This window comes from Sciurus vulgaris (genome assembly GCF_902686455.1).
Source record: "Sciurus vulgaris genome assembly, chromosome: 12".
Classification (NCBI taxonomy): domain Eukaryota; kingdom Metazoa; phylum Chordata; class Mammalia; order Rodentia; family Sciuridae; genus Sciurus; species Sciurus vulgaris.
This window is the reverse complement of record NC_136473.1, coordinates 61,678,653-61,706,369: the sequence shown is the minus strand read 5'-3', so window position 1 is coordinate 61,706,369 and position 27,717 is coordinate 61,678,653. Positions and strand designations below refer to the sequence as shown.

Below are 27,717 nucleotides of genomic sequence, written 5' to 3'. Positions count from 1 at the left end.
CCCGCATCCAGCACTGGCATTGTTCCTAAAGCCAAAGAAGGAAAAAGATCTCCTCTATTTGTTTTCTACTCAGTATTGTTTTGCAGAACACAGAGACCTCAGAATCACAGACCAGCCCATTCTTGAACTGAATGCTGAGAAAGCGTGAAGCCACCTGTAACTTCTTCCAAGGTGTCTTTTCCATGAGGAGGAGACATTCCATAGTCCACACAACAGGAGAGAACATTATTATTGGATCTGAAGGGAAATTAATGGTGAGTGGGAATCTCTTGGGGCAGTTGCAATTTTCTAGATATTATTTTCCACTTGGAGGTCAGTGAGACAAAACGTTGTGTTGACAGGAAAGCCAAGAGATTGATGTTTTCATAATAAGGAAAAGACCTCTGGAAAGAGCCCCCTTGGTAACTTTGTGCAAATACAAAGTTAAGAGGTATTTGTGGCTGGGGATAAATTGCATGCTGCTCTTTTTACTAGGTGATAGTTGCTATCGTTTGCAATTGAATGCGATTGTTTTCTTTCTTTTCTTTTTCTTTCTTTAGGATGTGCTGAGAGAGTTTTTTGAGAAACCAGCCAACATCTTGGACATCCTCAGGCCACCTCAAGTACTGCTGCTTCTGTACAAATCCTCTGATTGACTGGTGTTTCATCAGCTGGTACTGGGACAGTGACCCAATCACCACCATGATGAGGACACTACTGAGGTCAGAGAGGCACCTGCTTTGGGCATAACTGAAGGCTTCCAGGCACCACCCATCCCTAAGGAAGTGTCTGCTCACAAGACAGATGATCTTTCTGCTGTTCCAGATGGCAGCCTGGATGTTGGTGATGTGGTTTTCCCCTGGGAGGAAGTCTCTTTCTTCAAAGCACAGGTGAAATCTATTTTGGTCACTGTACTGAGTGTCCAGGTGTTTTAGCAAAGCATTCTGTACCCACTCAAAGTCTTTGCTACTGAAGCAAAAGTAGGCATCATATCTGTACCTGTCAGGTTCTATTCCCTGTGGATGGTCATTGCACAGCAGTCTCTGGGCTGCCTTATAACAGATGAAACAAAATCCCCGGAACTTTGTGACTATGAGAATGGTCATGAGGAACATAGTCAAAGTGACAGTGAATAAGATAAAAAGGGAAAACTTTAGGGACTTTAAGACTTCCTCTTCATCACAGTCCTCCATGGAAATGGAGTAGAGGGAAACCCCCAAGAGTGAGTTAGGATACATGCAGTTTATATCTGCAGGAGATCCCAGTAGAGTGACATTGGTTTGATTGAGCCATCTTATAAAAGTGCTGAGTTCACACTCACAAATGAATTCATTATGGGTTATGTCCAAGAAGTTAAGTGATGCAAATACGCCAGGATCAGGAGATAGGAGATGGTTTCTGGATATATCCAGGACCTCTAAACTAGCAGGCAAACTACCAGGAGAAAGAACCGTGAGCCTGTTGGAGTTGAGGCTCAGTCCCCTCAATGCAGTCAGATCGCTAAATAATCCAGGGGGAAGGAAATTAAGATAGTTATTATTCAGATACAGAACCTGGAGATGGGAGAGCCCCTTAAAAACATCCCAGCAGAACCCAGTTTCCCAGGCAAGTTGCAACATGTTTTCTCCAAGGAGAAGGTGTTTTAAGTTGTGATTACCCGGAGGGGTGTGATTTGGGTTACAAGAGGAAAGACGATTTTGATTTAAAATGAGAGTTTGAAGCTGAGATACCTGGAGAAGGCGGTAGAGGTCAGCCAGATTTTCGAGCCTATTCTCTGATAAGTGAATGTAGTTGGCTTTAAAGTTAACATTTGGCAAAGTCACCAGTTTATTGCCACCTAAGAAGATAGTAAGTAAGTTTGGAATAAAAGAAATGGTTTTAAGAGCATTATCCCGGAGATCTAAGGTATGTAATTCTTTCAGGAATCTGAATGTCTGGTCCTGAATTATTCCAATGTGATTCTTTTGGAGATCAATGTAGGCTACACTACGTAGCCCATCGAAATTGGAATTATAAAGTTCCCCAAGAAGGTTACATGATATATTGAGTATTTGGAGGCTCTCAAGTCCATAAAATGCTTTGTCTGCAATCCTGTTTATCTTGTTGTAGGCAAGGTTCAGAAGTTTCAACTCCTTGAGTGTCTTAAAGAGTCGGGGGTTCAAGGAGAAGATATACCCATGTGAAAGATCCAGGCGTACCACTGAGCTTCTGTCCAGGCCAGAGAATGTGTTCTCGTCAGGATCTTTGATGTTTTGGAAGCCAAACCCAGAACCCATAATATGGTAGGTGAGAATCAAAGAGGAAGTCTGGCTTCCCCTGATGGCATTGCTGAAGTTTCCTGTGATAGCCACGGTCCAGCCGTTTTCAGAAACATCAAGGGTTTCCAGCCACATATTTCTGAATGGATTCATGCATTTCTCCCAGTCCACCGAGACTCCCTTGTACAGGTTAGTAGCTTTAAGTCTGAAAAGAGAGAGCATTTTTCCTTGAAGTGGCTTGAGCTCACCTTCACATAAGATGGATATTTGGTTGAAGGAAAAATCTAGGGACTTCAAGGAATTCAGTTCCTGAAATGAAGAATGAAGGTAAAGGCTACCAATTTGATTGTAGGATAGGTCTAAGTGAATTAAAGAAATCAAATTTCTGAAATAACCATCTCTTAATACAGCATCAGAGAGCCCACAGGCAAACAGTCTCAGTTCAAGCAGATGGAACAGTCCCTGGAAAGCATCCGGATGCAAGAAGTCTATCTGATTTTTACCCAGATCCAAGATCCTAAGATTGGGCAGGTTTCTGAAGGCCTCTTTGTCCACTGTCAAGGGAGTAAACTGGCCCCCGATCTCTAGCAGTTGGAGCTGCTCCAGGCGGGGGAATGAGGTGGTCGTGATGGCTCTGATGTAGTTGAAGCTTAGCAGGAGCTTCTCTGTGGTGTTGAGGACCTGGGGAATCTTGGTGAGATTGCAGAAATGAAAAAAGCCCATGTGACCATCAAAGGAGCAGGAAGAAATTCCAAACACAGGACCGGCCATGAGCACCACTCCTAAGAGAAGGTCAAGGCGATCTGCCATGGTCCTGTGGGGGAAAGGGAATGAAAACACAGCATCTCAGCTTGAGGCACTGTACATGATCCTCAGAACTTGGGGGTCTCCTCCAGGATGTCCCTGCTCTGGTGGACCCCCTTTGCTCACGTGACTCCAGAATGTGGCTGTGGTTGGTACTGCCTGCTGTGGATGAAGCTGTTCTGTCTGTCTTTCTGTCAGACACTTTGTACTGCATTTTCTCCATACGAGGCAGTGTTCTAGGTATTGACCTGGGCTGGGATGTAGCTGAGAGGTGCTGCACTTGCCTAGGAGATGCAAAGCCCTGAGTAAGATCCTCAACGTTACAAAACAAATGAACAGAAACAAATTTCACCTGGTCTTTTTAATAACTGTCTGTTCATTCATGTGTCCATTCATTCACTCATTCATTCAAGATTTGCTGAGGGAAGTTGGAAAAAAGTTGTTTCACTTCAGCCAGAGAGCAGTCCATTTCTACCCCACAAAAGGTTCAGCTGATGGGTGGAAAATAAATCCTTTTACCTTTCCACCCTCACCTGTCTTGTCTTCTAGCGCATCTCATGATCCGAGCTGATTCCATACACAGCACATCTCATCATACAGACATTGGGTATTTATGATTTGGATATGAGGTGTCCTCCCAAAGCTCCTGGATTCATATTCAGAGGTGAAATGATTAGATTTTGAGAACTATGATGAAATAGGTCCATCCTAATGTGAATGGGCTGATTGGGTAGCAGCTGTAGGCAGGTGGGGTGTGGCTGGAGGAGGTGGGTTACTGGTGGCATGCCCTGGAAGGGTTCATCTCTTCTGTGGCCCAGTCCTCTTTTTCTCTTCTCCTCTCTCTGCTTCCCAGTCACCATATTCTGAGCAGCTTCCCTCCATCACACCCTTCTGCCATGATGTGCTTGGACCCAGAGCAATGGAGTCGGTTCACCATGGATGAAACCTCTGAAACCATGAACCACAATAAGACTTTCCCTCCTCTAAGTTGCTCTTGTCAGGTGTTTTGATCACAGAGATGAAAAGCTGACTAACAGAGTTACTTTACATCATCTCCACAAAGAGTCAGATCTGGTCAGTTTAATAAAGATTATAAAGCATCTACTGCATGCTTAGCATTTGTGTGACTCTGTGAGCATCCAACAATAAATAAAACCCAGTTACAGTTGCTGAAGTCCACGGGGTGAGTTCTACATCTGTCTGGGTTGAGTGTTTGCTTAGCCCATGCAGCAACGGCAAAAGGTGCTCAGTCATGTCTGGCTTAAGTTCCCTCTATCATGCTGGGTGCTATGAGAAGCACAGAGAAACTTCATAAGGCTCCTCCATCTTTGGTGCCTGAAACACATTCAATTCACTTCAGTGTAACAAAAGCCCTGTGATGGAGGCTACTATGGTTTGGAAGTGTTAAAAGCTTGGTTATCAGCCTGCGGTGCAACTGGGAGGTAGTGGAACCTTTAAGAGGTGGAGTCTAGCAGGAGGAAGTTAGGTCAGGGGGGCATGCCCTTGAAAGGGAAATTGGGACCCTGGCCCCTTCTTCTGCCTCCCTTTTGCTTCCTGATCACCAGGAGGTGAGTAGCCTTCTCTGCCATGTGTTCCCTACCATTTCGTACTGTGCTACCACATGCCCGAGAGACAGGGCCAAGAGATCATGGACTAAATTCTCTGAAACTGAGTCAAAACAAACCTTTCCTCTCTGTAAGTTGTTTACTCAGGTGTTTTGTCATCATGATGAAAAGTTGACTAATACATCAGCAAAGAGTTATGCCTTCAGAGGGCACGAGAATGAAGGGGAATGAAAATAAAGAAATAGAAAGGAAGGAAAGTTTGTAAAGAGCAGAAATTCCACAAAATACCATCAAGGGCAATAGTTTTGACTGTAGAATAGATTAAACCCAGAACAGTCATGGAGCTGGAGTTGGGCACTGGACCCAGCTCTGATGAGGTTTTGCTTCCTGTTGAGGATGATTTCAAAGCATCTGTGAAGCTGTGGCACAAAAAATACAGTAGAGCAGAATTAGGTCTTTGAGGCATTTAATGGTTATTAGGAGAAATTTGGTGAGAATGTTTATCATCACTCTTAATTTTTCTGCCATCTCAGTAAGTAGCTAGATTATTTTCACCCAGAGGCTCAAGATGACAACAGAGAATCACCCTCATTCTCTTGAATATCACCCCACATTCAATTCATCTGCAAATTCTGTGGGTTCCTCCTCCTAAGCCTATCCACTGCTCTATTCCAAGCCACTGCCATCTCTCGTCTGGGCCATGCTGGTGACTAAAACCAGGAATTTGTTGAAACCTTTGAAACCTACTTATTCTTTCCACCTACACAGTTTGTGATTTTTTCTTTTGCAGGTGATCAGATTGGGTAATAGAAATAAACTAGTCCTTCCTTCCTTCCTTCCTTCCTTCCTTCCTTCCTTCCTTCCTTCCTTCCTTCCTTCCTTCCTTCCTCCCTCCCTCCCTCCCTCCCTCCCTCCCTCCTTATCTCCCTCCCCCCTCTCTGTTTTTCTTTCTTTTTGCCAGGGATTGAACCCTGAAGAGTTTAACCACTGAGGTTCCAGCTCTTTTTATTTTTTATTCTGAGATAGGGTCTTGCTAAGTTGCATAGGGCCTTGCTAAGTTGCTAAGGCTGCATTTGAACTTGTGATCCTCCTGTCTCAGCCTCCCAAGCTACTGGGATTAAAGGGGTGAGCCACCATGCCTGACTACCTTAGTCATTTCTCAAAGAGTTTCCTGTGGCTTTGAGTGGGAGCTAATGATCTTGTATTTTATAGATAATCACAAAATGGAAAATGGAATAAAATTTCCAAGTGATATTAATAGTCAATATGATGAATTAATGCAAGAAAATAGAAAGCTATCAGAGCAGATAATGGTGCAGCAGAACCTCCAAAGGCAGACACCATCCTGTCTCCCTTAATGGTTTGGGACCATTCTTCTCAGGCATAATGGGAGGTTCCATTGTCTTTCTACTGTACCTGACATCTTCAATTATATACTTATCATTTATATCCTATATATTTTCCAAAAGCATCAATAATATCAAATATAAATCATGATTATTAAAGCATGACTAAAAAGTGCAGACCAGCATCTACAGAAAAAGAGATGGGTGTGCCAAGGGACAAGATGAAAGGCAGGTACTTCAAGGGACCCCAAATCCAGCTCCAAGTGTCCTGGTGTGCACTTGTTGGGGCTCTGATTCTAGAAGCTGATAGAATCTTAGAAGGCAGATAAAGGCATGTGGTAGGAAGCATGATCCCTTATGCAGTGGTACCCAGGGTGAAGATTCTGATGATGCATTTCAGAGGAGACAAAAATAAGGGGAAATCAGGCTTCATGACCCAAGGACAAAAATAAATGATCATGGAAAAATCATATTTAGGTGGAGTTTTATGTAAGCTTTTTCACATCCTCTGGTATGAAGTGGATTCTAGCAGGACCTTCAAGACACATAAGATTGTCAGTCTCATTGCCCACATCTAGATGCTGTGGTCAGCTACGGCACTCAGGCACACTGTCCAGCAGGAGACGATAGGTCGTAATTCTCAATGTTTTGAGGTCACGGACCCCTCTGTGAATCTTCTGACAGCTTTGAGTCTTTAGCCTCCAAACTTGCGCATTTGCATCACAAACCAAATTTTGCACCCAGGTTTAGATAATTCACCGATCTCCAAGGCCTGACCATTCCAATGTTACACTGATAACCTTTAGTATATATACAAATAACCACCATGGATTATTTTCCAGAACAGGTTGGGAAAAGTTTCCTGGAAAGGGACAGATGGTAAATATTTTAGGCTTTGCAGTCCAAACACAGACCACGGTTTGCTGACCTCTCTTCCAGAAGAAAAGAGGACAGAACCTTTGATTTCACAAATGAGGATTTTAAGTGACTTCAGATAAACATGTTCTGATGTTGAACTACCGGTATTTGCAGACATGAACCAGAATAGTCCCCAAGTTGCTGAAAGTTTTTAGCTGCTGCTTTATCCAAACATCAGAATGAATTCTCATCTTATGTCACCAGACAAGAAATCCCTGCAGAGACACAGCAATGGGAACACCAGCTCAGGATGAGAGAGTCAAACTTTTAGTTTTTCTTTATGGATGACTCAATACATATAAACATATGAACCAAACTAGGTGAATGACCTTGAATCTGTGGTGATAATGAGTGAAAGAAAACATATATTTCAAGACACCAAATTTTCAAAGCCATACTAGGACAGCTAAAAATTAAAGTTATTAAGTAAGGTTGATAAAACCAGCCAAACAAGTATTTTAAAGAAAATTGTTTGAGCTTATGTTGTATTGTAAAAATTTCATGCATTCTTATGTCCTTATGAAGTACAGAAAGGCATGAAATAACTACATATTTGCCTCTGAAGCAGATCTCTCTGGGTCCAATGGCCAAACAGTGGCAGAAGAGTCAGGTGAACTGAACTGAGGTGTCTGGAGAGGTAGTTTGTGCAGACAAAAGTAGGAAGAAAGGTCACACAGCAGATGTCCTGGAATGGGAGCCAGAAGCTAAAATGTGTGGAAGCAAATTTCAACTGAGCACTGATACAGGGCAGTTGTAATCTGAAGTGAGAACAAGACAGTGAAGTTGGTTAAGATCCAGTCAGACTTCAGATGAGAGTTCAAGAATAGAATCCACACAGCAAGAGAGAGAGAGCCAGGGTGGGGGACTGACTCAGCCAGAGAGGCTTGACCAATGTGGACATAACAGAATCCAAAAGGTACCAAGAAACCTGAAACCCAAAACTCTAAGTGAGTTGAATCTGGAAGGGAGCAAGATGGGTGGGAGCAGGTGGAGCAGGGCCCAGAAGAAGCCTGGGAGCTGTGGCCACTTGCTTCTCCCCAGTTCATGTGGTGGGTACCATAGAGCAGGAAGAGCTTTCTACCCATCAGAGTAGTGTGCCATCTAGTGGTTCTCCTGAGTAGAGGGAGGAAAAGGAGGGAGGGGGACTAACATTCTGGAGGACACAGGGTGCCTCCTACATCATTATTAGTAGGCTGATCAAAAGCAGCTGTAGAAATCAGTATGGAGGTTCCTCAAAAGACTAGGAATGGAAGCACCAGATAATCCAGCTATCTCACTCCTCAATATTTATCTGAAAGTATGAAAGTCATCATACATTTAGAGATATGTATTTATAGCTGCACAATTCACAATAACCAAATTGTGGAACAGCCTAGGTGTCTATCAACAGATGAATGGATAAAGAAAATGTGGTACATGTACGCAAAGGAGTATTACTCAGCCATAAAAGGAATGACTTTATGACATTTGCAAATAAATGGATGGATCTGGAGACTGTCATGCTAAGTGAAATAAGCCAACTCCCCCTAAACCAAAGGTTGAATGTTTTCTCTGATATATGGAAGCTAACCCCCAATGGAGCAGGGAGGGAGAATAGAACTTCTGTAGAGTAGAAAAGTGGGAATGAAGGGAAGGGAGGGGAATGGGAAAAGGAAAGACAGTGGATTGAATCTGACATAACTTTCCTATATTCATATATGAATATACCATAGAGAATCTCACCATTGTGTACCTTCACAAGAAATCAATTTAAAAAAATAACCATGGGTAAATGGCAGAAAGATCAATAGAGGGAAGAAAGCAGGGGTGGGGGGAAGGGAGGAGAAGGAGAAGTACTGGGGACTGAATTAAAACAAGATATATTCCATGCTTTTATAATTCTGTAAAATGAATTCTACTATCATGTATAGCTAAAAAGAACTAATAAAGAAGAAAATGTGGTGTACACACACACACACACACACACACACAGATGCAATGGTGTTTTACTCAGCCATAAAGAAGAACAAAATTATATCATTTTTAGGAAAATGTATGGTACTGGAGAGCATCATGTCAAATGAAATAAGCCAGACTCAAAGTGAAGGGTTGTATATTTCCTCTTATAGGTGGAAGCTGAAGGGAAAAAGTGATTGTATGAAAACAGAAGGGAAACCATTAGGGCATAGAAAGGGGGCCAGGAGAGGGAGGAATGGAGGTATGGGAGGTACCGGGGAATGAAATTGAACAAATTATGGTTGTGCATTTATGAAGATGCCACAACGAATCCCACTACCATGTATAACTATTATGCATCAATACATTTTTTTTAAAGCAACATGTAAAATTTACTTCTGTGGTTACTTCTATCAAGTAGCAGATACTTTTCTTCTTAGAAGTCACTGTGCTATGTAAAATCACACAATAAAAACCACAAGGCTTAAGGGGGAAATGGGACTATGGCACAACACTGAAATCTTCATTAGTGGCACATTAAAAAAAAAAAAAGAGGAACCAAACAAAACAGTAACACCATGTTAGCTAAGTTAAATGTTTAAGAAATACATCAAAACTAGAGTAGACATGGCACTTGACTTTGAAAAAGCTCTAAGTTTGCTTGTGGAAGTGGGTGTCAGAAGGATTGTGATTTATTTTGTTATTACGAGGTGGTGGAAAGAAGAGGGATATTTGGTATCAGAGGGAAACACTGGATATGGACGCCAGCGACACAAAACACACATGAAGAACTCACGTAACTGACAGACCGTGGAGTGTACTTTGTGTATTCTTAGGTGGCTTGGATGGGCTGGGTTGTTTTCTGCTGTAACGTGTGAAATGAGCAAATGCGAAATTCACATTCCTTAGTAACAGGTGGCTTTTACTGTTTTTCGTTTTGGTGCGGGGGATAGAACCTAGGACCTTGTGCATGCTAGGCAAGTGCTCTATCATAGATTATTGATACATTAGGGACCAAGTACAGTAGGGTACTGCTCCCTCAGGTACCAAAGATCTTCTCTAACACTTCAGTATTATTCCTCAACATCAGTTGTGTCAGGAACAAATTCATATTTCAATACAAGCTTTACAGCAGATCTGACTTTACTCTCATTCAAGGCTGACCATTCAATGAAGAGCAGGAAAGATGCAGATCCTGTAAGTAATCCCACCCCTGCACTGGGTGGTAGAGTTGGGGGAATGCATGGGATTGGTTTGGGGATTAGCCCAGGAACCAGTGCAGACTTAGCCCTTCAGGGCTCAGGGGCTTAGACAGAGCGTGTCCTTTCTTGCAGCCTGAAAATTCTCACGTTTCACTGACACTGAACAAGATTAGTGGTTCTCAGCCCCAGCTACATATTAGAATTACTTGCAGAGTCTTGAGACCTGTGAAGCTGTAAAGTACTGGTGTAAAGCAATGATTCTTCAATGTGTCTATGCCATGGAATCACCAGGGGACTTTAAAAAAATACAGGCGCCTGAATCCCATCCGAGGAAGGCTGGTTTCCTGGGTCTGGGTTGGGGTGTGGGCATCTGGAGCTGTGCAATTTCCCCAGGTAACTCTCATTTTAGGAAGTCTGATCACCCTGTCCTCTGGCTGTGACCCCACAACTGTGTTTCAAAACCCTACCAGTTCAAAAAGTAAACAGAATTTCCACATGACTCAGCAATTCCACTCCTGGGTAAAGACCCAAAGGAATTGAAAGCTGAAACCCAAACAGATATTTATACATCATGTTCAAGCAGTATGACTCACAATCGCCCTGAGGTGGAAACAATGCAGAGGTCCATCCCAGATAAACCAACAAAATTTGGGGTTTATACAAGCAAATATGATACAGCCTCAAGAAGGACTAAAACTCTGACAAATGCTATAACATGGACGAACTTTGGAAGATGTTATGCTAAGTATAATGAATCAGAACAAGAAAAAAAATTTTGTACAATTACAGTTGGAATTCTCTTTTTTTCCCTTTCATTAAAAAAATTTTTTTTTGAAGCTACTCAATTCACAATAGCTAGATTGTAGAACCAACCTAGATGCCCTTCAACAGATGAATGGATAAGGAAACTGTGGTATATATATACAGTGGAATATTATTCAGCCATAAAGAAGAATAATATTATGGCATTTGCAGATAAATGGATGGAATTAGAGAATATCATGCTAAGTGAAATAAGCCAATCTCAAAAACCAAAGGCTGAATGTTTTCCCTGATAAGTGGATGGTGATATATAATGGGGTTAGGGGGTGAGAGAAGAATAGAGGAACTTTAGATTACATAGAGGGGAATGAGAGGGAGTGGGTATTAAAAATAGTGGAATGAGACAGACATCATTATCCTATGTACATATATGATTACACGAATGGTATGAATCTATATTGTGCATATTGTGCACAATCATAGAAATGAAAAGATGAACCCTATTTATTACAATGAATCAAAATGCAGTCTTTAAAAATAAAAAAATTATTTAAAAAATTTTTTTGAACCTGGGGATCAAATTTGGAGTTTAAGCATGTTAAACATGTGCTGTACCACAGAGCTACACCACTTAACCTGTAGGAGGTTTCTAGAATGGACAAATTCAGACATACAGAAAGTGGAGTAGGTTTCCAGGGGCTGGCAGGAGGGGAGAATGGGCTGTGATTGTTTAATAGGCACAGAGTTTTAATTTGGGACCATGAACAAGTTGAAAGATGGTGGTGGGTGTACTTAGTGCCACTGAACACTTCAAAATGATTAAAATGATAACGTCTAGGTTATACATATTTCCCACAATTAAAAAAAATTAAGCCAAACCCACTACTGATGCCAAGCCTGATGCCAAGCCTGCCTCCTGGGTATTTAGGTTCCTTGGGCCTGGTGAGGCCTGAAAGTTGCACTTCACAGCCATATCCCAGGTACTCAGAGCCAAGCAGTTCTCAGGCCACACATTGAGAAGGCACTATCTGAAGGGTCCCCTTCATCTCAGAAACCCCATGATTCTTGAGAGAAAGAAGGGCTGATAGGAAATTCAGAGGGTTGTTGTGCATTGGATTTAGATGACTAAGGGTGGGTTAATGCATATCTAGGGCTTTGAGGGGAGAAAACAGGAACAGCACAATCAATGCAGGTCTCAAGGTTCCTGCAAGCCACTGTTAGTTAAGATGATAAGACCAGGGAAGGGTCAGTATCTCTTTCAATTGAAGCCAGTCCATTTCTCTTTCATCCCAGCCATTGGTGGAGCAGGTTCCCTTTCTTGACTTCATTGCCTGAACAACAGAGCTGCTCGCCTAAGCTTCCTGAGTTATGGCCCATGGTGCACAAGCAGCAAATACACAAGCCTACATTTTGGGGGTGCCCTGCTCTCTGGACACCACAGTTGGCCTGAGGATGCCTTGGTCCGAGCCAGAGCCGTTCCTATGCTCATTTAATCCTCGATCCCTAACAAGTAATACCAGGAATAGGATCCCTGGCAGGGCCCGTGTTCTGAATGGATTCCAGGCTGGCCGCAATCATGTGGCAAGCTGCAGAGAAATGTTTCTCCTGGCAGGTGCCAGGTCAACCTGGGGCCCCATTGGAGCACCAAGCCTGGTGGACTCACTATCTGAGAAAGACACTTCATGGTGGATTTCCAAATGGGGACCTGAGAGAGTTTCTGCAAAGTTCGCAGAGTAATAAAAATACTGGACTAATTCCTAAGGTGGGTATGGAATGTAGGTTTAGCCTTGAGAAACCTGAAGGGCAGGGGACCAGGGGAAGTCTCCCAGGACAAATACATTCTCTAGATGCATCCTAATAAAGCATCCCACTGAACAACAGCAGATAGGTTGGAACAAGTCCAAAACCTCATTAGGGTCGCAGTCCCTCCAGCTCAGCATTCTGCCTCTGACCATAGTTCCATTAAAACAGATGGGGACTGCGTGCTCTCAGCCTCAGAATTTGCTCCCCAGGTACAATGCTAGCTCCTGTCACCATGGTTTTAAGGCTACGGAAGTGATTTCATTTTCATTCAGCTCCACCTCTGTTTATTCCACAGGGACTCTTCCGAGGCTGAGTTATGTCAGTCACTGGATACTGAGGATCCTTGCCCACTGGGAGCTTGTAGGCTCTACACACTGTAGGATACTGATGCCCACAGTGTGGTCCCCCCACCAGCAGCAAGAGCATCTAGAGAGCAGCATGAACTCTTGGGGTCCACCTGAATCAGAAGCCTTGGGATTGGGGCCTGGCAGTGTGTTTTATGGAACCCTTCTTGTGATTTTGATGCATGCTCATGTCTGTGAACCACTGGGCTAGAGTCTGGAGGGAAGACAGAATTGTCAGTCATCGCTCTGTATCCTCCAGCTTCACGTCAGTGGATTCCACCAACTGTAGACCAAAAATATTTGGGAAAAAAATGGCACCTGTGCTGAACACATACAGATGTTTTTCTTAATGTCATCTCCTAAGTAATACAGTAAAGCAACAATTTACACAGCACTTGCAATACATTAGGCATGATAATTAATCTGAGATTATTTAAAGTGTATGGGAGGTGTGAGTAGGTTATACAAATACTACACCATTTTGTATAAGACACTTGGATCTGATATGTTTGGCATCTGTGGTGGTCCTGGAACCAATTTCCTGGGGATACTGAGTGAAGACTGAATGCTAATCACTGTAATATCATACAGTGGGATACTGTAGATTCCTCCACTATTGTAGACAACATTTTACAAATAAGGAAATTGAGGCCCTGAGAAATTAAGTAACTTACTTAAGACCACACAGCTCTGTCTGCTGTGCATCCCCTTCTATGTCAAACACCTTCCTTGTGGCAGTGCAAGCTGTTTTGTGCAGTGGTCCTGCTTCAGCCCACCTCACAGTCATCATCTGCTAATCTTATGGTCACTTCCCTTTAATCACAAAACACTCTGGCCCTGGCTCCCAGCAGGTCACCCTCTCTGGTCCTCTTCAATGTCCATATGAAGGTCCATTTTATCTCTGTGTAATTTATTGCTGGCATGGTTCCCACTTTGAAATATCGAGTTCTCTCAACACAAGTTTCTCCTCTCAGCTCTCTCATGCCCTTATCTGAACCATGGCACCTTCCTGATGGCCTCAGAACTTCCCTGCATCTGGGTTCGATAGTGCATGCCTGTAATCCCAGCAACTCAGGAGGCTGAGGCAGGAGGATCATGAGTTCAAGCCAGCCTCAGCAATTTAGTGAGGCCCTAAGCAACTCAGTGAGACCCTGTCTCAAAAAATAAAAAGGGTTGGGAATGTGGCTCAGTGGTTAAGCCTGGGTCCAATCCTGAGTACAAAAACAAGAACAACAATAAAAAAATAACTGCCCTGGAACCTACACCTGGAGGCTGAGCTCTGCCAGTCCATGTCATGTGCGTTGGTGCCCTTACAGAAACGCAGCACTCAAGTGTGCCCTCAACACAACTTCACCAGTCTCTTCTTCCTCTTACTCCTTCAGGAGCACTTCCACCGGTTGCCCCTCCCAGAAGCAGCTGGCCTTTCTTCCTGCTTCTAGCGGCCTAGGAAGGCCCAGCTCCTGCTCCTGATTGGGAGCGTACTGCTGCCCTCTAGTGGCCACCCGAGTGGGTGACTGTGTTGGGACAGCAACGCCCGCTAGAGGGCTCTGTACCCGTGCTGGGGCAGCACCCTGCTGCGCCACTGGGAGGGAAACTCAGTCAAGCAGGGGAGGCTGGGCCTCGGCACTTTACATTAAGGTTAATGTGGTGAGAGAGGGCAGCTCACTCGTGCAAACAACATTCCATGGCTGGGGACAGGCGACTTCACACAAGCAAAATGCAAGCATGCTCCACATCGTCACTTAGACACATCACACGCCTGAGCAGAGGCAGTCCTCAGCATCTTCTGTGAACACCAAGGACGAACACAGCAGGGTGAAAGTCTGCGAATGCCTACAGTTCTATAAACAGGACTCTGAGATCAGCACATTAGGTTTCTGGGCACTGGTGCACGCTCAGGAGAAGGGCTGATTTATTTACTGACGCTCGCTGGTCTCATTAGGCTCTGTTTGCATCTCTAAGTGTTTACGATGATTCTATAACACCAAGCATGACTATTAGGTCTAGCCCAGTGAGAAATGCCCCTTTCATGTTCAGTCTTTGTTCCATGCACACTGGGTGGGGTTGGGAGATATGGTGAGAATCTCTGTCCATGCCGAATTCCCGGAGTTGCAGAAACTGAAAACCCTGTCAGGACGGACGTGACCATGCTGCAGGGAACGTATGCAGTGCAGGGGTTCCCTGAGCTGCAGACCATTCACTACATTTCTTCTAGAAATTCATCTACAACTGCCGTCAAGCTCCTCGGCTGGTATTTAAAGTCCCACCTGCGTCCCTGTTTGTAAAGTAGAATTCCATTGCTTGTTCTGTTTGGTTTACTGCTGTCACTAGCACCCAGAAGGAACCCTGTTGGCAAACATCTGCTGAATGAATGAATTTGCTTATGTCCTGCCCTGGGGCCTCCCTTCCTCTTCCTGGACCTGCAGAAATGGCGCCCAGGAGCTGAGAGCTGTGTGCTGGTTCTCTGGGTCCCCTGGATGGACTGATCTGGGGTCATGCACAGCAGCCCCATCTCGCTTGCTCTCTTCTCTCCTTTCTGGGCCATCACTCCCGTCCGACCAGTGAGTATTACATGTTAGTACTATATTATCTGCTTTGGAGAGTGAGCTCCTTCCTTCCTTCCTCCCCTGAACACACCCTGAAATGTCCTTTTCTGCATCTGTAGCATTTCCCCTAATGGATAGCATGTAGACTCCGATGTTTCCGAATCCCTTTGCACTGGTCAAAATCATCATTGGTCACAGACCCTTGCTTCTGTCTTCAGTACATATATCCTCAAAATCTAATAAGGTGGCTTCCCTAAGTCCCCACAGGAAGAAGCTTCAAGGATGGCATCAATGCAGTTGGCAACTCATTCTATGAATTTCACCTCTGAGTATCTCCAGCAGTGATTCCCCTGCCTTCCTATTCTGCTGCCTCTTCCTTGCTTCAAGGCTCCACTGTCTCCTCCTGGATTCCTAAAGCAACCACCTCCCAGAGTGGGCAATAGGGTTTGGATCTCGAATGTTCCCCAAAGGCCCATATGGTGAAGGGTTGGCTCCCAGCCTGTGGCACTGTTGGGAGGCGGTGGAATCTTTAGCAGATGGGGCCTAATAGGAAAAAGTTAGGTTACTGAAGGGGATATTGAGATCCCAGTCACTTCCTCTTTCTCTCTTTGCTTCCCAGGCACTGAGTTGAAAACTTCTCCATTACCATGCACTCTTGCAATGATATGCTGCCTTACCACAAGCCCAAAGCATTTAGACCAATCAATCATGGACTGGACTCTCTAAAACTGTATGCCAAAGGAATCTTTTCCTTTATTAAGTTGATTGTCTCAGGTGTTTTGTCACCGTAATAGAACTAACAGTGTGCGTAACTCTGACAAATGCATCCCTCACTCTGCTACCTGAGGGAGCTTCCCAGAGCACAACTCCTACCAGAAAAGTCTCCCTGGCTCCTTATGCCCACAACATCAGAACTCTTCAGAATTACTCTGGGGCCCTCCACCTGGGACCATATCCTAATTCTGGAATGGCCCCTTAGGACCTGCACTCTCACTTTACAAAGGGGAAACAACCCAGCCAACCTTCCTTGCTGTGTCTAGACTTACTTCCTCTTGCTTCTTTGTTTCCCAGATATAATCAGCCATTCTCAGAATTTGGCCTCCACCCTGATTTCTCTGCTTGGGCTACTTCCTGGGCTTGGGATGCATATGCACATCTCCTCAGCTCATCCCATTCCACGCCCCTTGCCAGGGCTGCTCTGAGGCCGGCTCTTCCATGAAACGGTCCTCGCATCTCTCCAGGCATGCTTTGCCTCTCTCCCTTGATATTCTGGGGATGGCTCCAGGACAGCATTTTTATTACATTATGCCTCTCTCACTAGATTGTAAATCTAGAGGGCAAGAACTCAATTTTATTCATGTGGGAGCCCCTGAAGTACTTGGCACAACTTAAGCACCCCAGCAATTTTTCCCCATTAATATTTTGAAGAAGATATATATTCATCAGAAGCACTTACCTCCTCATCCTAGCATGAGGGACTTCTAAGTTATTTTCATTCTAGGGGCAGAGGGTGTGTGTGTGTGTGTGTGTGTGAGAGAGAGAGAGAGAGAGAGAGAGAGAGAGAGAGAATACATTAGGAGGTAGAGCTTTTGCTTTCTTAAGAGAGAATAGGAAGCTAACTAAGAGAAAGAAATAGAAAACATTACATAGGTGGATAGGTGGTTTTCTGTGCCATATGGTAATTTTCTTTTTAGGTGTGTTTCTATTAAATGGAATTTTAATCAGAAAAGATCAAGACCATTTTGTAAGTTGAGGCACATAGAACATCAGGGTTGAAGAGATTTTGAACCATCTCTGGCCCAACCTCTGGTTCAGAAGGTGGCTGTCTAAGTCATTCAGCTTGATGGGCAACTTTCTTTCTTATAACTCCAGGGAGAGGAAAAAATTCACTGTGGTGGTGAGGAAGTTGCCCCCCAGGACTCAGAAGTCTCTTTCATGACATTTCCATGGTCATTTGGTTTCTGAGGCTCAAACACAAGGACAAGACAAGTCCACTGTCTCTACTCTCCAGTGAGCAGAGAACGAGCTGACTCAAGGATCTTGTGAGTTTCTGGGGGAAAATAGAGCTAAGGTCACCACCAGAGTTTGACATTTCTAAGCAGTAGGACTAGGTAAATCATGGTGATGTTAGGAGACACCAAGCAATTATTGGGTCTCAGATTTAGGATGAGAGTGTCCTGAGAGTTGAAGATTTGAACAGTTTTGCTTTTCATCATTTTATAGATGATTTAATGGATGCTCACCAAGGTTAAGCTCTTGCCTAAGGTCTTACACCTATTAAATCGTGGAGTTAGGATTTGAATCCAGTTGAAAACTTGTCGTTGTGATTTTTAAACAAAATCAATATTGAATACACTGCAAAACACATACAGAGCTTCAGTGGGTGCTTTGCACTAGAATCACTTAGAGATCTTGTTGGAAAAAAGAGAGAGAGAGAGAGAGAGAGAGAGAGAGAGAGAGAGAGAGAGAGAGAAAGAAATGTCCATCCGTCAGCTCTGGGTGGGGTCATAGAACCTGCATTTCTAACGAACTCCCAGGAGGTACTCATGCTGCTGCTCCACTGAACACACCCAGTGGACAGGGCCTAGAGATGTGCTCTTTGCCTGGCTGCTCACTGATCCTCTGCTCATCTGGGCTGCCTCATGCTGCACGATCAGTTCTGAGAGGAACTGAATTCACTCCCCAGTTCTTCTTAGCCCTGAAACATCAGGTAGTACCTCAGAGAGGACTCATTTGTGGTTTCAGAAGATGGGGAGCTAGAAGGGACCCACCGTTTTACTAGGAGCTAAGAAAACAGGAGGGCTTGGGGTCATTTCCTCTGGTTCAGAAGCACTTCTCCTGGAGATCAGCAGGGGGCGCACAGAGGGCAGAATTGGGGTGGGAGAGGCTGTGCTGGGCTCCACTGGGAGGCTTGTATTGCTTGCATAATGGGGTGAGGTTAGAGATGGAAATGACAACTAAGCTGCTCATAGTTGGATTCAAATCCTAGCTCCCCAATGTAACAGATGTGTGAGATTGGGCAGTGCTGAAGCCCTCCGTGCATAAGTCTAAATCATCTGTAAAACAGCAACAATTATAGTTTCTACTTCCTCCAGCAACACAAAGAGCAGCTACTGAGGACCCTCCAGTGTCCAAACTGGAGAACCAGTTAGCCACATAATCCTCTCATATTTCTTGCTTGCTTAAGTAGAAAGCCATCATTTATGCAACTATGCCTCACCAGAAAGGCATTCCTTTTAAAACCACTGAAGGGGGACAGTGAGAGAAGGAAGTGGGTTTCTTGACACGCTGGGGTGATTTGGTGTTTCTCTTTAAGTACTCATGGGAAATTATGTACTAGCTTCCTCTGTTTTCTTTAATATTGTCTGGTGGTAGTCCCCAGCATCATAAAACAACAAAAACAGCAGCAACCAAGGGAGTGATAATCTGAAAACAGTATGTTGAGAACTGAAATGGGTTAGGCACAGAGTGGCTTCTCTTTTGTCTGCTTATTATAAACTCATTAGCACAGTGTTAAAGCATCTGATTAAAATAAATAATTTCATCTGAGTGATTATGAAAGGTGAACAACTAGCATAACACATTCACAATCCTCAGGGAAAGATAGTTCACCTTAGAATTGAACATCTCTACCTGTCTTCAGGTTCAGTCTGTGCTCGTCTTCTCAATTAGAAAATTAACATTGCAGGCTCTGACAGCTTCCCAAATGCACCTCAGCTAAACCTGGTGTGTTGATGGGCAAAGTGAATTCAGGAGAGCTGGGCAACTGCAAGGTCAGGGAGCTGGGAAGTCCAGTGTAGCACCCCTGAAAGTAACGACACAGACAATCTGCTAGGAGCAGCAGAAATAATCTGGACTGTGCTGTAAATGGAAAGAGGTTGGGGCAGGGTGGGGAGTGTGAACAGAGAATAGAATCTCTTTTCAACTGTGCTCAGTGATATGCAGAGAATGGAAGTGGGAAGGGAAATTATAAAGCACTTGAGAAGCGTCCTGGGAAGGATCTGCAGTCTGTGTTTCTCTTAAGCTCCTTAGGCACATGAAATCATGTTGGCTTTGCAGCTGACGCAGATGCCTCAGTTGCAAGGTGAGCCTCAAAGAGGTTAAGGAGGAAGAGGATCTCTGAGAGCCTCCAGGTGCAGAAGAGGAAAGATGATTTCAGAGTTTGTGCCTGAGTGACTGTGAGCAGGAGCAGGCGAAGGCCCCTGAGGAAGCACAGGTCCCTATCATGTGCCCAGGGCACTGTTCTCCCTAGCAGGTTTATCATGTGTGAAACCTGCCTGGGCAGGTTGTCCTGCGGCTGTGCTGCACTCTGACTGAGGGTAGGGAGTCAGCGAGTGACTTGGCTGCAACTTGCTGGTGGTGTTTACTCCCAAGATACACATGATCCTGGCAGAAGCGCCTGGCTGGGTAATAGTAAATCCAGGTCCTCCTCTGGGCACCGTCAGGGCCTCTCAGACAAATTTAACTTTTCTTATCCTCAGGTTCTGCATATGTATAATGGCAAATCTGAATTGGCAGCATTTTCACATCCTTGTGAACTCTAAAATTACCTAAGGAGACTTGCTACGTATCATGACAGAAATCATAGACCAGTCAATCCTCCCTGGAGCACAACATTCATCTCCATGTTGGCAAATTTGCAAGCCTGTTACCAAGGATCTTGAAAAATATAGTGGAAAATAGCATTATCAATGTACCTATAACATATACCCTAGCCTTAAATAGCAACTTCTTCCTTCCTTAAGAATTTACTTGAAAGGGGACTACATCTGTGGCTAGAAAATATTTTGAGATTAGAAAACTTGTTTTTCCTCTTCTTGTATTTTCACCTTCAGGCAAGTGGCAGCACCGTACCCAGAAATACCTTGCAGATTCTTCTGGCTTGATTTCCTAAACAAAGCTGTAGGGAGAGGACACACAGCCCTTGCCAGGAGGTACAGGAAGAAGGGAAGTTGTTGGACAGAAGCAGAGAGACAAGGGAGAAACAGGAGGACACAGTAGGTCTATAGGTACCAGGAGGATAGGACTGTGGCTTGATCTCAGAAAGTTAGACTTGTGGTCTTGGAGCAACAGACCTGCTGGAACTGAAGGGGCGAGGGCAAGAGCGCCCTCTTGTGTGGACTGGGGAACAGGGCAGGAAACACCTCCCAGCCCTGCCCCTGAGATCTTGGCAATATGTGAGAACCAGCAATTGTGATACAAACTGAGGTAGTTCTATGGATCCCAGTCCAGTGAGATGAAGACTCCAAACAAATATTAAGTTAGTATCTAGGATCAGTTTTTGTTTTTTTTGCACATCTGAGCATGTTCATGTTAGAGATGAATACTCACCATCTATTGGTCTAACATGTTGGCAATGGAAGTAAAAGGTAGCCTTGAAACTACGTGGACTCACCTCTGAGCAAGATGAGGAGGAATCTCAGATCACAAAACACTCAGGGATGAAAGTGGCATTAGATTTGGCCTTGATTTGTGGCTGTTTGAGTTCAAATCCTGGCAGGGTTTTCCTGTCTCCAAATTGGAGTGATTAGGAAGAGCAAATGAGATGGAGGACACAGCTCAGATTCCCAGGTCTCTCGCAATACCTTGCACCTGATAGATTACTAGTTAGTTGTTAAATTACTTATTGACTACTAAAGCTGGTCCAACCATGAAAATGGGTCTGGAGAGTTAATGGTTTGGCAACTCTGGACAAGTCGTGTTGTCGGTAGCGTTGGGATTATGAATCTTGTAGAAGTGTCAGGAGCATGAATGTGAATTTACAGTAAAATACCAGCTTACTTATTTTGAATTTATAGTAGTGATTTAAGTGCATGGGCCTGAAGACAGACATGTTCATTCTGAAGAACACTGATTTACCATTGGATCCCCACAGGTACTTGGGACAGTGTCCAGCTGAGAGTAAATGCTATGTGTGTATTTGCTGCTATTACTGGTGTTATTAATTTGTGTACAGTAAAGGAAAAAATGACCACCACAAGGATGAGAGAAAGCCAAGCATGGGACATCTGAGAGAAGTTTAACACAGGTCAGGAATATTTTCATTTTGGCATCACAACATCCAATGGTTAGATTTAGTGATACCATGACTTTGGAAATATACCAGAAAGTTCTATGGGATACTTGCAAGGGAAACAAAAGAAATTAACTGAAATATAATCGATATGAAAAGGAGAATTTACCCACATTCCTTCAGAATAAACATGCATGCAAACTTAGACATTCCTTCGGCATGCAAACTTAGACATCAGTCCCTGATAAAATGAACAGAAAGTCTTCTCTTGACCCAGCTACTTCCCCTCCGTTCTGAGAAATAATCTATCCTTTCTTTCATGGCCAGATTCCTCAGATATGAAGCCCAAAACCTCTTCTCAGTGTCTCCACTTCCTACTAACTAGCCTCTTTTTAACCCCTGAGCTCTGGCTTCTTACAGGGGTGCTCTCTTGAAATTTGTTTCTGTCTTTTCTTTTGTTCATTCCCTTTCTTTCTTTCTTTCTTTCTTTCTTTCTTTCTTTCTTTCTTTCTTTCTTTCTTTCTTTCTTTCTTTCTTCCTTTCTTTCTTTCTTCCTTTCTTTCCTTCTTTCTTTCTTTCTTCCTTTCTTTCCTTCTTTCTTCCTATATTTCTTTCTTTCTTTCTTTTTTTTTTTTTTTTTAGCATCAGACAGCTTTGGCCAACTATTCTCAGAATATCTTCTCTTGGCTTCCATGATTTCCCTTTTATCGTTCCACCATTCTATTTCTCACGAGTTATTTTCCCATCTCCTGCTCCCTCTAGCCTGGGCATTTTTCATCTCCAAGGGTTTCTCAGCTGTAGGCTTCTTCCCTCAGTCACCACATATGCTCTCCAAGTTGGACCATGCCCACTCCTTCCCCAAGATCTCTCTCAGCCTTTACCTCTCCTGGTCTCAAAGGACATCCCTTTGGATGTCTTGTTGTACAGTCAAACTCACTATGTCTCAAAGTGATAAGACATTTTGCATTCTGAAAATCCTACAGGAAATAAAAACTTTTTTTGCATGGAACTCAGAGACAGATAAGTGGATTTCTCCCAGACCAGGGATCTGATCCCTGTGGGATTCGGCCTCTACCTGCCATGTCCTTTAACCTTTTTAGAATTAATTAATTAATTAATTAATCACCAAATCCTACTCCCCTGCCCTGCCCCTTTCATATGTCTCTACACTTGTCCTTCCTTTAGTATTTTGTCACCCCAGGGTGATACATGTTTATTGGAAACCATCTCTTGGGACTGAAGCTAGCTTATGGTGCAACACCCAGGATAAACCCTTAGCTGCCTTCAAGGAGCCCACAGTCACCAGCAGGGAGACAGCATGTCACTGCAGCACAAGAGGGTGTGATAATTACTGTTGGAAGATGTGCCTGGGGTACTCTGGAGCACAGAGGATGCACAAGCCCTCTACACACAGGGGATGTAGACCAGGAGTTCCAAGGATCCAGTGTTGGGTAGGAAGAGCAGTGTGCAGTCCTGGCAAAGACTTCTAAGCAGCATGGTCTGGTCAAAGGGGAAGAGCGAATCCAGGTTCAGGTGTTGCTTGGTGCTGGGGTAGCTCAGAAGGCCAATGTGTGTGTTCAAGGTGGGAGTTGAGGCTGGACAGGATATGCTGAGGCCAGATCAAAAACAGTCTAGAATTCCATTCTGAGGGTGGTAGGGGGTTTGAGTACTGCTACTGCATTAAACTCACACTCCTCAAGGGCTCTGGGAATGGGCTCCACCTAATTTATCCAGTCTTAGCTCTTCAATAACACATCTCACACCTTCTGCTCCAAGGAAGTGGGAGCTTTGATCTTCCCTTTATGTGGCTGGAGTTCAATCAAGGCTCATTTACCAAATGCCTCCTATGTGTCAGACACTACCTTAGGCTCAGGGGTTCCCCAGATGTGACACAGCCCTGCCTTATAAAAGGGACTTGCAGAGGCTGATTTTGCTAAAAGCAGTGGCTTTTTACTTCCTTCAGATACTCTATGGGTAACTAAAAACAGGATAAAGCTTGGCATCCCTGGCTTCATTTTGTATCTGTCTCCTTTATTACCTTCAACTTTATGATCTGCTCAGGTCTGCGCACTGGCAAAATAATCATTTAAGGAGTGTTCATCTTAAAAAAAAAAAAAAAAAAAAACAGTAATATAAGGTTTATTGACCCTAAATTTACCTAACTCATTCTCCTTCAAGACTGGGGCAAGATTTGCAGCATCCTGTTTCAGACCCCTGGTGTAGTGCCTACGAGTCTTCAGGAGTTGCCTTACATCTTCCAGCTCACCCCAGAATGAGGCTGTCCTCTCCCCAAGCAGAGACAATCAGCTCATGGAAACTGAATTCCTCCTTCCAAGATCACAGGACTATAGACATCCTGAGCGGCAAGTGGCAATTGCCCTATCACGCGATAACGACTTCTCTGGAGCCACTTCACAGACTAAGAACCGACAGAATAATCAACCAGACCACAATTTGGCCAAGACTGCTTATTTCTGCATACCTCTCACCCACGGCCCCAGTTCATCTGTTTAAACCTAAAGCTCCTGTCAATACACCAAAGTCAGGGCTGAGATGCTGAATCTCACTTTGCCTTCTGAATATGGTCATATTGGTTAGAGATCTCCCCCAGTTTTTCATTATTACCTTTTCTGTTTATTTTTTGGGGCAAGTGTCTGGATCTGTTTGTTGTTGGGACCCTCAAAGTCAGACCTCTAGCCTAGACTCCGGTAACAGCCTGAGTGGGGCAAAGACCCCTCAACTCTGATGGGCAGTACAGGGTGACAAGAAATTCAACAGGATGATAAGAATGCAAGGAGCAATGAAGGACGAGGGAGACACTGTCCAGCTCTGCATGAAATCCGGAGTAGGGGCCAGCCAGGGAAGTCTTCACTACGGAAGTTAGTATCTGACGTGCTTTAAAACTCTAGAGGCTCCCGCAGCACAGCATCCTGAACACAGGAGAGCAAGCATAAACGAAAAAAAAGGGGGGCAGGAAAATGGTGTCATCAGAATCCTACAGGAAGGTCAGTACAGCAGGATGGATACCTGAAAAGAGTGACCGGAGATGGAGTTGGAAAGGGAGCCATGGAGAGTTTCGAATGTATCTTGTGGACAGCAAGTGACTTTGCTTTTCCCGAGTTTCCTGTTACTCTGGGGTTTCCATGCTTCTCTGTGGACCAGTCTTTGGCTGTGGTTTCTACACTGAGCTCAAGACCAACTAACTCCTAGAAGTCTTCTCTGCATTTTCTAGCCTACACCGACTTTATCTTTGAACTAGAAGATGATACCACATAATTTTGTACTTAATTGCTCTCTAATTGTCTCGTGGGTGCTGGTTTTACCTGCCCACCTACACCTGGAGGATTCAGAACAATAGGAACCATAATTCAAACTTGTGTTTGCCCACAGAGCTGAGCACATTATAGATTGTGGTTTACACATTAGGGGACTATAAAACCAGAACTTCAAATCGCCAAATATTCAGAGACCTGACTGAAGAGTCAGAGATTCAGGCGGATTCAGAGATCTGCTTTCTGCATTCTTTTCCACAATTAAGTATGAAACAAACACATCTGGAATCAGTTACTAGACATTCCAGGGTATCTTGCTATCCAAGTACGTGAGCAAACAGAACTACTCTGATTTAACACTGAGCACATTCACATTTCCAGATGTGTGGAAATCAATGAAGAAGGCTCTGTGCTGCACATGCCTTCCCTGGGAGGTGTCTTCCCTCCTCAAACAAAACTCAAGACCTGACAGGATTGGTTTTGCATTCAGAAAATGGAATCAGAAAGCTTGCTTTGCTCAAAGATTAAATGTCTCAAGGGGTGATCCTGGCCATTGTTTAGGATGGAAGTAAGTGCCTATCAGGATGATAATTAAGCCTGTGGGCATGATCACTGCATTGTTTAAAATATGAACTGGTTTCGTACTGCTTGGTAATTAGCATTGGCCTGGGCCCTTCCTCTGGGACCCCCCCTGGATCCTCTCCAAAATGTGGCAAGTGAAAGATTAGCATCTAGCCCCACAGAACTTTTTCCAGGGCTCTGCTCCAGGGCTTTCCTTCTGACTGGCTGTGCATGGTGCTCTGGGAAATTCCTGGTCATTGTTTTCTTTCCCAGAGAATAAGGTGAAGTGAGTCAAAGAGTTCAGGAGATCTTGGATGGGCTGTTCAGATCCTGAGTAAATGCAGAGAAAAGTGATCAAACTAAATGCATCTTGCAAGAGCCCGACTGTGCCTGCCCAGCAGGTAATCAACACCCTCTTCCAGGCACTGAGCAGGAGGACAGTGTTACAGACTACAGATGCACTCTATGACCAAACAAGGCATTGCATTGATTGGGTCATTGCTCAGCAACAGTATCTGAAGGTCACTGGGGTTAAGCTGTTTATAGTTAACTATACTGGGCTGATGTGTCTCAAATACTAGGTAACCATAAAGCTAATCCACACCTGGGAGAAAGCCACCGTCATGGATTTCCACTCAACGTGGCCTCAAGCAGTCTTCTTTGGAAGTACCTCACCCACAGGACAGTCAATCAACCAAACCATAATGTGGTCCCAAACCCACCTCAGAAAATGTCTTCTCAATTGTGGTTTTACAGACGCAGAGCCACTGGGCCATTATCTTCACAGGCTGACATTTTTCTTTCTTGCAACATAAAGGCCAACAATTTTTACTGTGGAGTCTTTGCCAGGCTGCTCCACCTGGCACCTTGGGGCTGGGTGTTTAAGGCCTTTTGTTGAACCTCTCAGTGACTTTCTGGGATTTCCATGGCCCTGTTAGCAGTGGCTGTGTGTCTTTCTCTTCCAAGAGGACAGGGAGAAAGCTGCCTCTGGACAAGTCTTTGGGCCCCTTCCACAGGGTGGGGACTAAGGTGAAAATGTGAAAGCTTGCCAAGGAAGAATGGCTCTGTTCCAAGGCAAGCATGGGAATTACCTGCTTGTACTGCCGAGGTTTCTTCGTGTCCTGCCTCTTGGGCACAGGGTATCCACGTGTCACTTTCCCCTCTCCACTTTGGGTCAAGGGACCCCCACTTCCCTCAGTATCGCGGTGCAGAGAGTGACATTCAGGGATGGACGTTCGGCGGAGGGAACAGAGTTGGAAACAGCCAAGGCCAGCTCCAGGAGGAGGCCGGAGGAGGGGCAGAGGCGCCCGACCGCCAAAGGCATCCGTGTCCCAACCCCGCGCGACTCGGCCTCCCGGGTCTCCTGCAGCTGCCGACGCTCACCTCCCTGGACAATCCCTGCGCGAGTCGACCTCGGCTCGCTCCTCCCCGCAGCAAAGACAGGCCACCTCTCAGGGCTCCCGAAGGCCTCGCAGGTCCCGGGAGGCTCCGCCCACCACCAAAGCCACGCCCAGCGACCCAGCCCGCCCTCTGGCCTGGCCTCGCCCCCTCTGCCGGGTACCCTCTGAGCTTTCTCCTTAAATGGGAGACCTCGGCTTTTGCCGCAGTGACCCTTTGGGGACGGGGCAAGGGTCCACGTGTCGAGGGAGAACGCAGAAAGCTCGGAAGTTTGTGGCGCGGGGAGCTGGCGCCCTGCATCCAGGGGAAGGGCCGCGGGAAGCAGGCGGAGGTCCTGCGGCGGCCCCTGTAGACCCCAGATATGCCCACCGAGATCCTCCAGACCAGCACTGCCCCTTTCCTTCCTCTTCCTGTCGTACAGAGGAGCAACCCAACACTTCAGCAGACCCCGAAGTGTTGTCCGAAGACCTGAAGTGTCCAAAGGCACAGCCAAGTGGAGGAGGAACTCCGTCCGTGCTGACTCCCAGGGCAGTGCTCCTTCCACTGCGCCACTTCAGGGTAAAATGTGAAGATCTTCAGAACAGATTCCGTTCAGCAGATGCTACTGTTTGGGAGCTGGGGTGGTTTGAGGAAGGAAGTTCTCATTTTGTTTGCAGAATGCAAGAGAGGACAGACCCTTTGTGTCCTATGAGCCTGGGGTTCCTTCTGTCCTAACTTTTCTTTTCCTACCCTCCCTCTGATGCTGGGATTTGCCTCACTTTCAGGAAAAGGGGCATGTCAAAGGAAAGAAACGACTCCCTGGAGGCTGGTACAACCCAAAGGTTAGAAAGAGGAGATTAATCAGAAAGGGATGGAATGACTTTCTGGGGCACAGTTCAGTTCAAGGGCAGAAATGGTACTGTCTTGAGTAAGACTGGGAAAGCCGGGAAGCCGGGTGGGACACAGATAGGACCCTTCCCTCTACCTGCCTTTAGGAGCTGGGGTGCAATCACAGAGTGACTCCCACTCCCC

General features: G+C 44.9%; 1 protein-coding gene and 1 long non-coding RNA gene across 7 annotated transcripts in view; one reads left to right on the top strand and one right to left on the bottom strand.

Moving 5' to 3' along the window:
- On the bottom strand, nucleotides 1-26,534 carry LOC306641609 (toll-like receptor 5). 6 transcript variants are annotated; one of them, XM_079106757.1, is made up of 4 exons: nucleotides 25,913-26,000; nucleotides 17,816-17,873; nucleotides 16,919-16,951; nucleotides 1-3,051 (listed from the first exon to the last, which is right to left on the bottom strand). In XM_079106757.1, exons 3-4 carry the CDS (start codon nucleotides 16,924-16,926, stop codon nucleotides 471-473), a joined length of 2,589 nt encoding a protein of 862 aa, XP_078962883.1. In that variant the 5' UTR covers nucleotides 16,927-16,951; nucleotides 17,816-17,873; nucleotides 25,913-26,000; the 3' UTR covers nucleotides 1-470. The 6 variants fall into 6 exon arrangements, 5 of the variants coding, with proteins under 5 accessions (XP_078962883.1, XP_078962886.1, XP_078962885.1 ...); XM_079106760.1 differs by lacking the exons at nucleotides 16,919-16,951; nucleotides 17,816-17,873; nucleotides 25,913-26,000 and adding an exon at nucleotides 26,400-26,534; XM_079106759.1 differs by lacking the exons at nucleotides 16,919-16,951; nucleotides 17,816-17,873; nucleotides 25,913-26,000 and adding an exon at nucleotides 26,031-26,136.
- LOC306641610 overlaps nucleotides 22,619-27,717 on the top strand; it is a 29,301-nt gene continuing 24,202 nt past the window's right edge. The window contains exons 1-2 of the long non-coding RNA XR_013758212.1: nucleotides 22,619-22,814; nucleotides 23,009-27,527. This is a non-coding gene — a long non-coding RNA (uncharacterized lncRNA). The remainder of the gene's footprint in view (nucleotides 22,815-23,008; nucleotides 27,528-27,717) is intronic.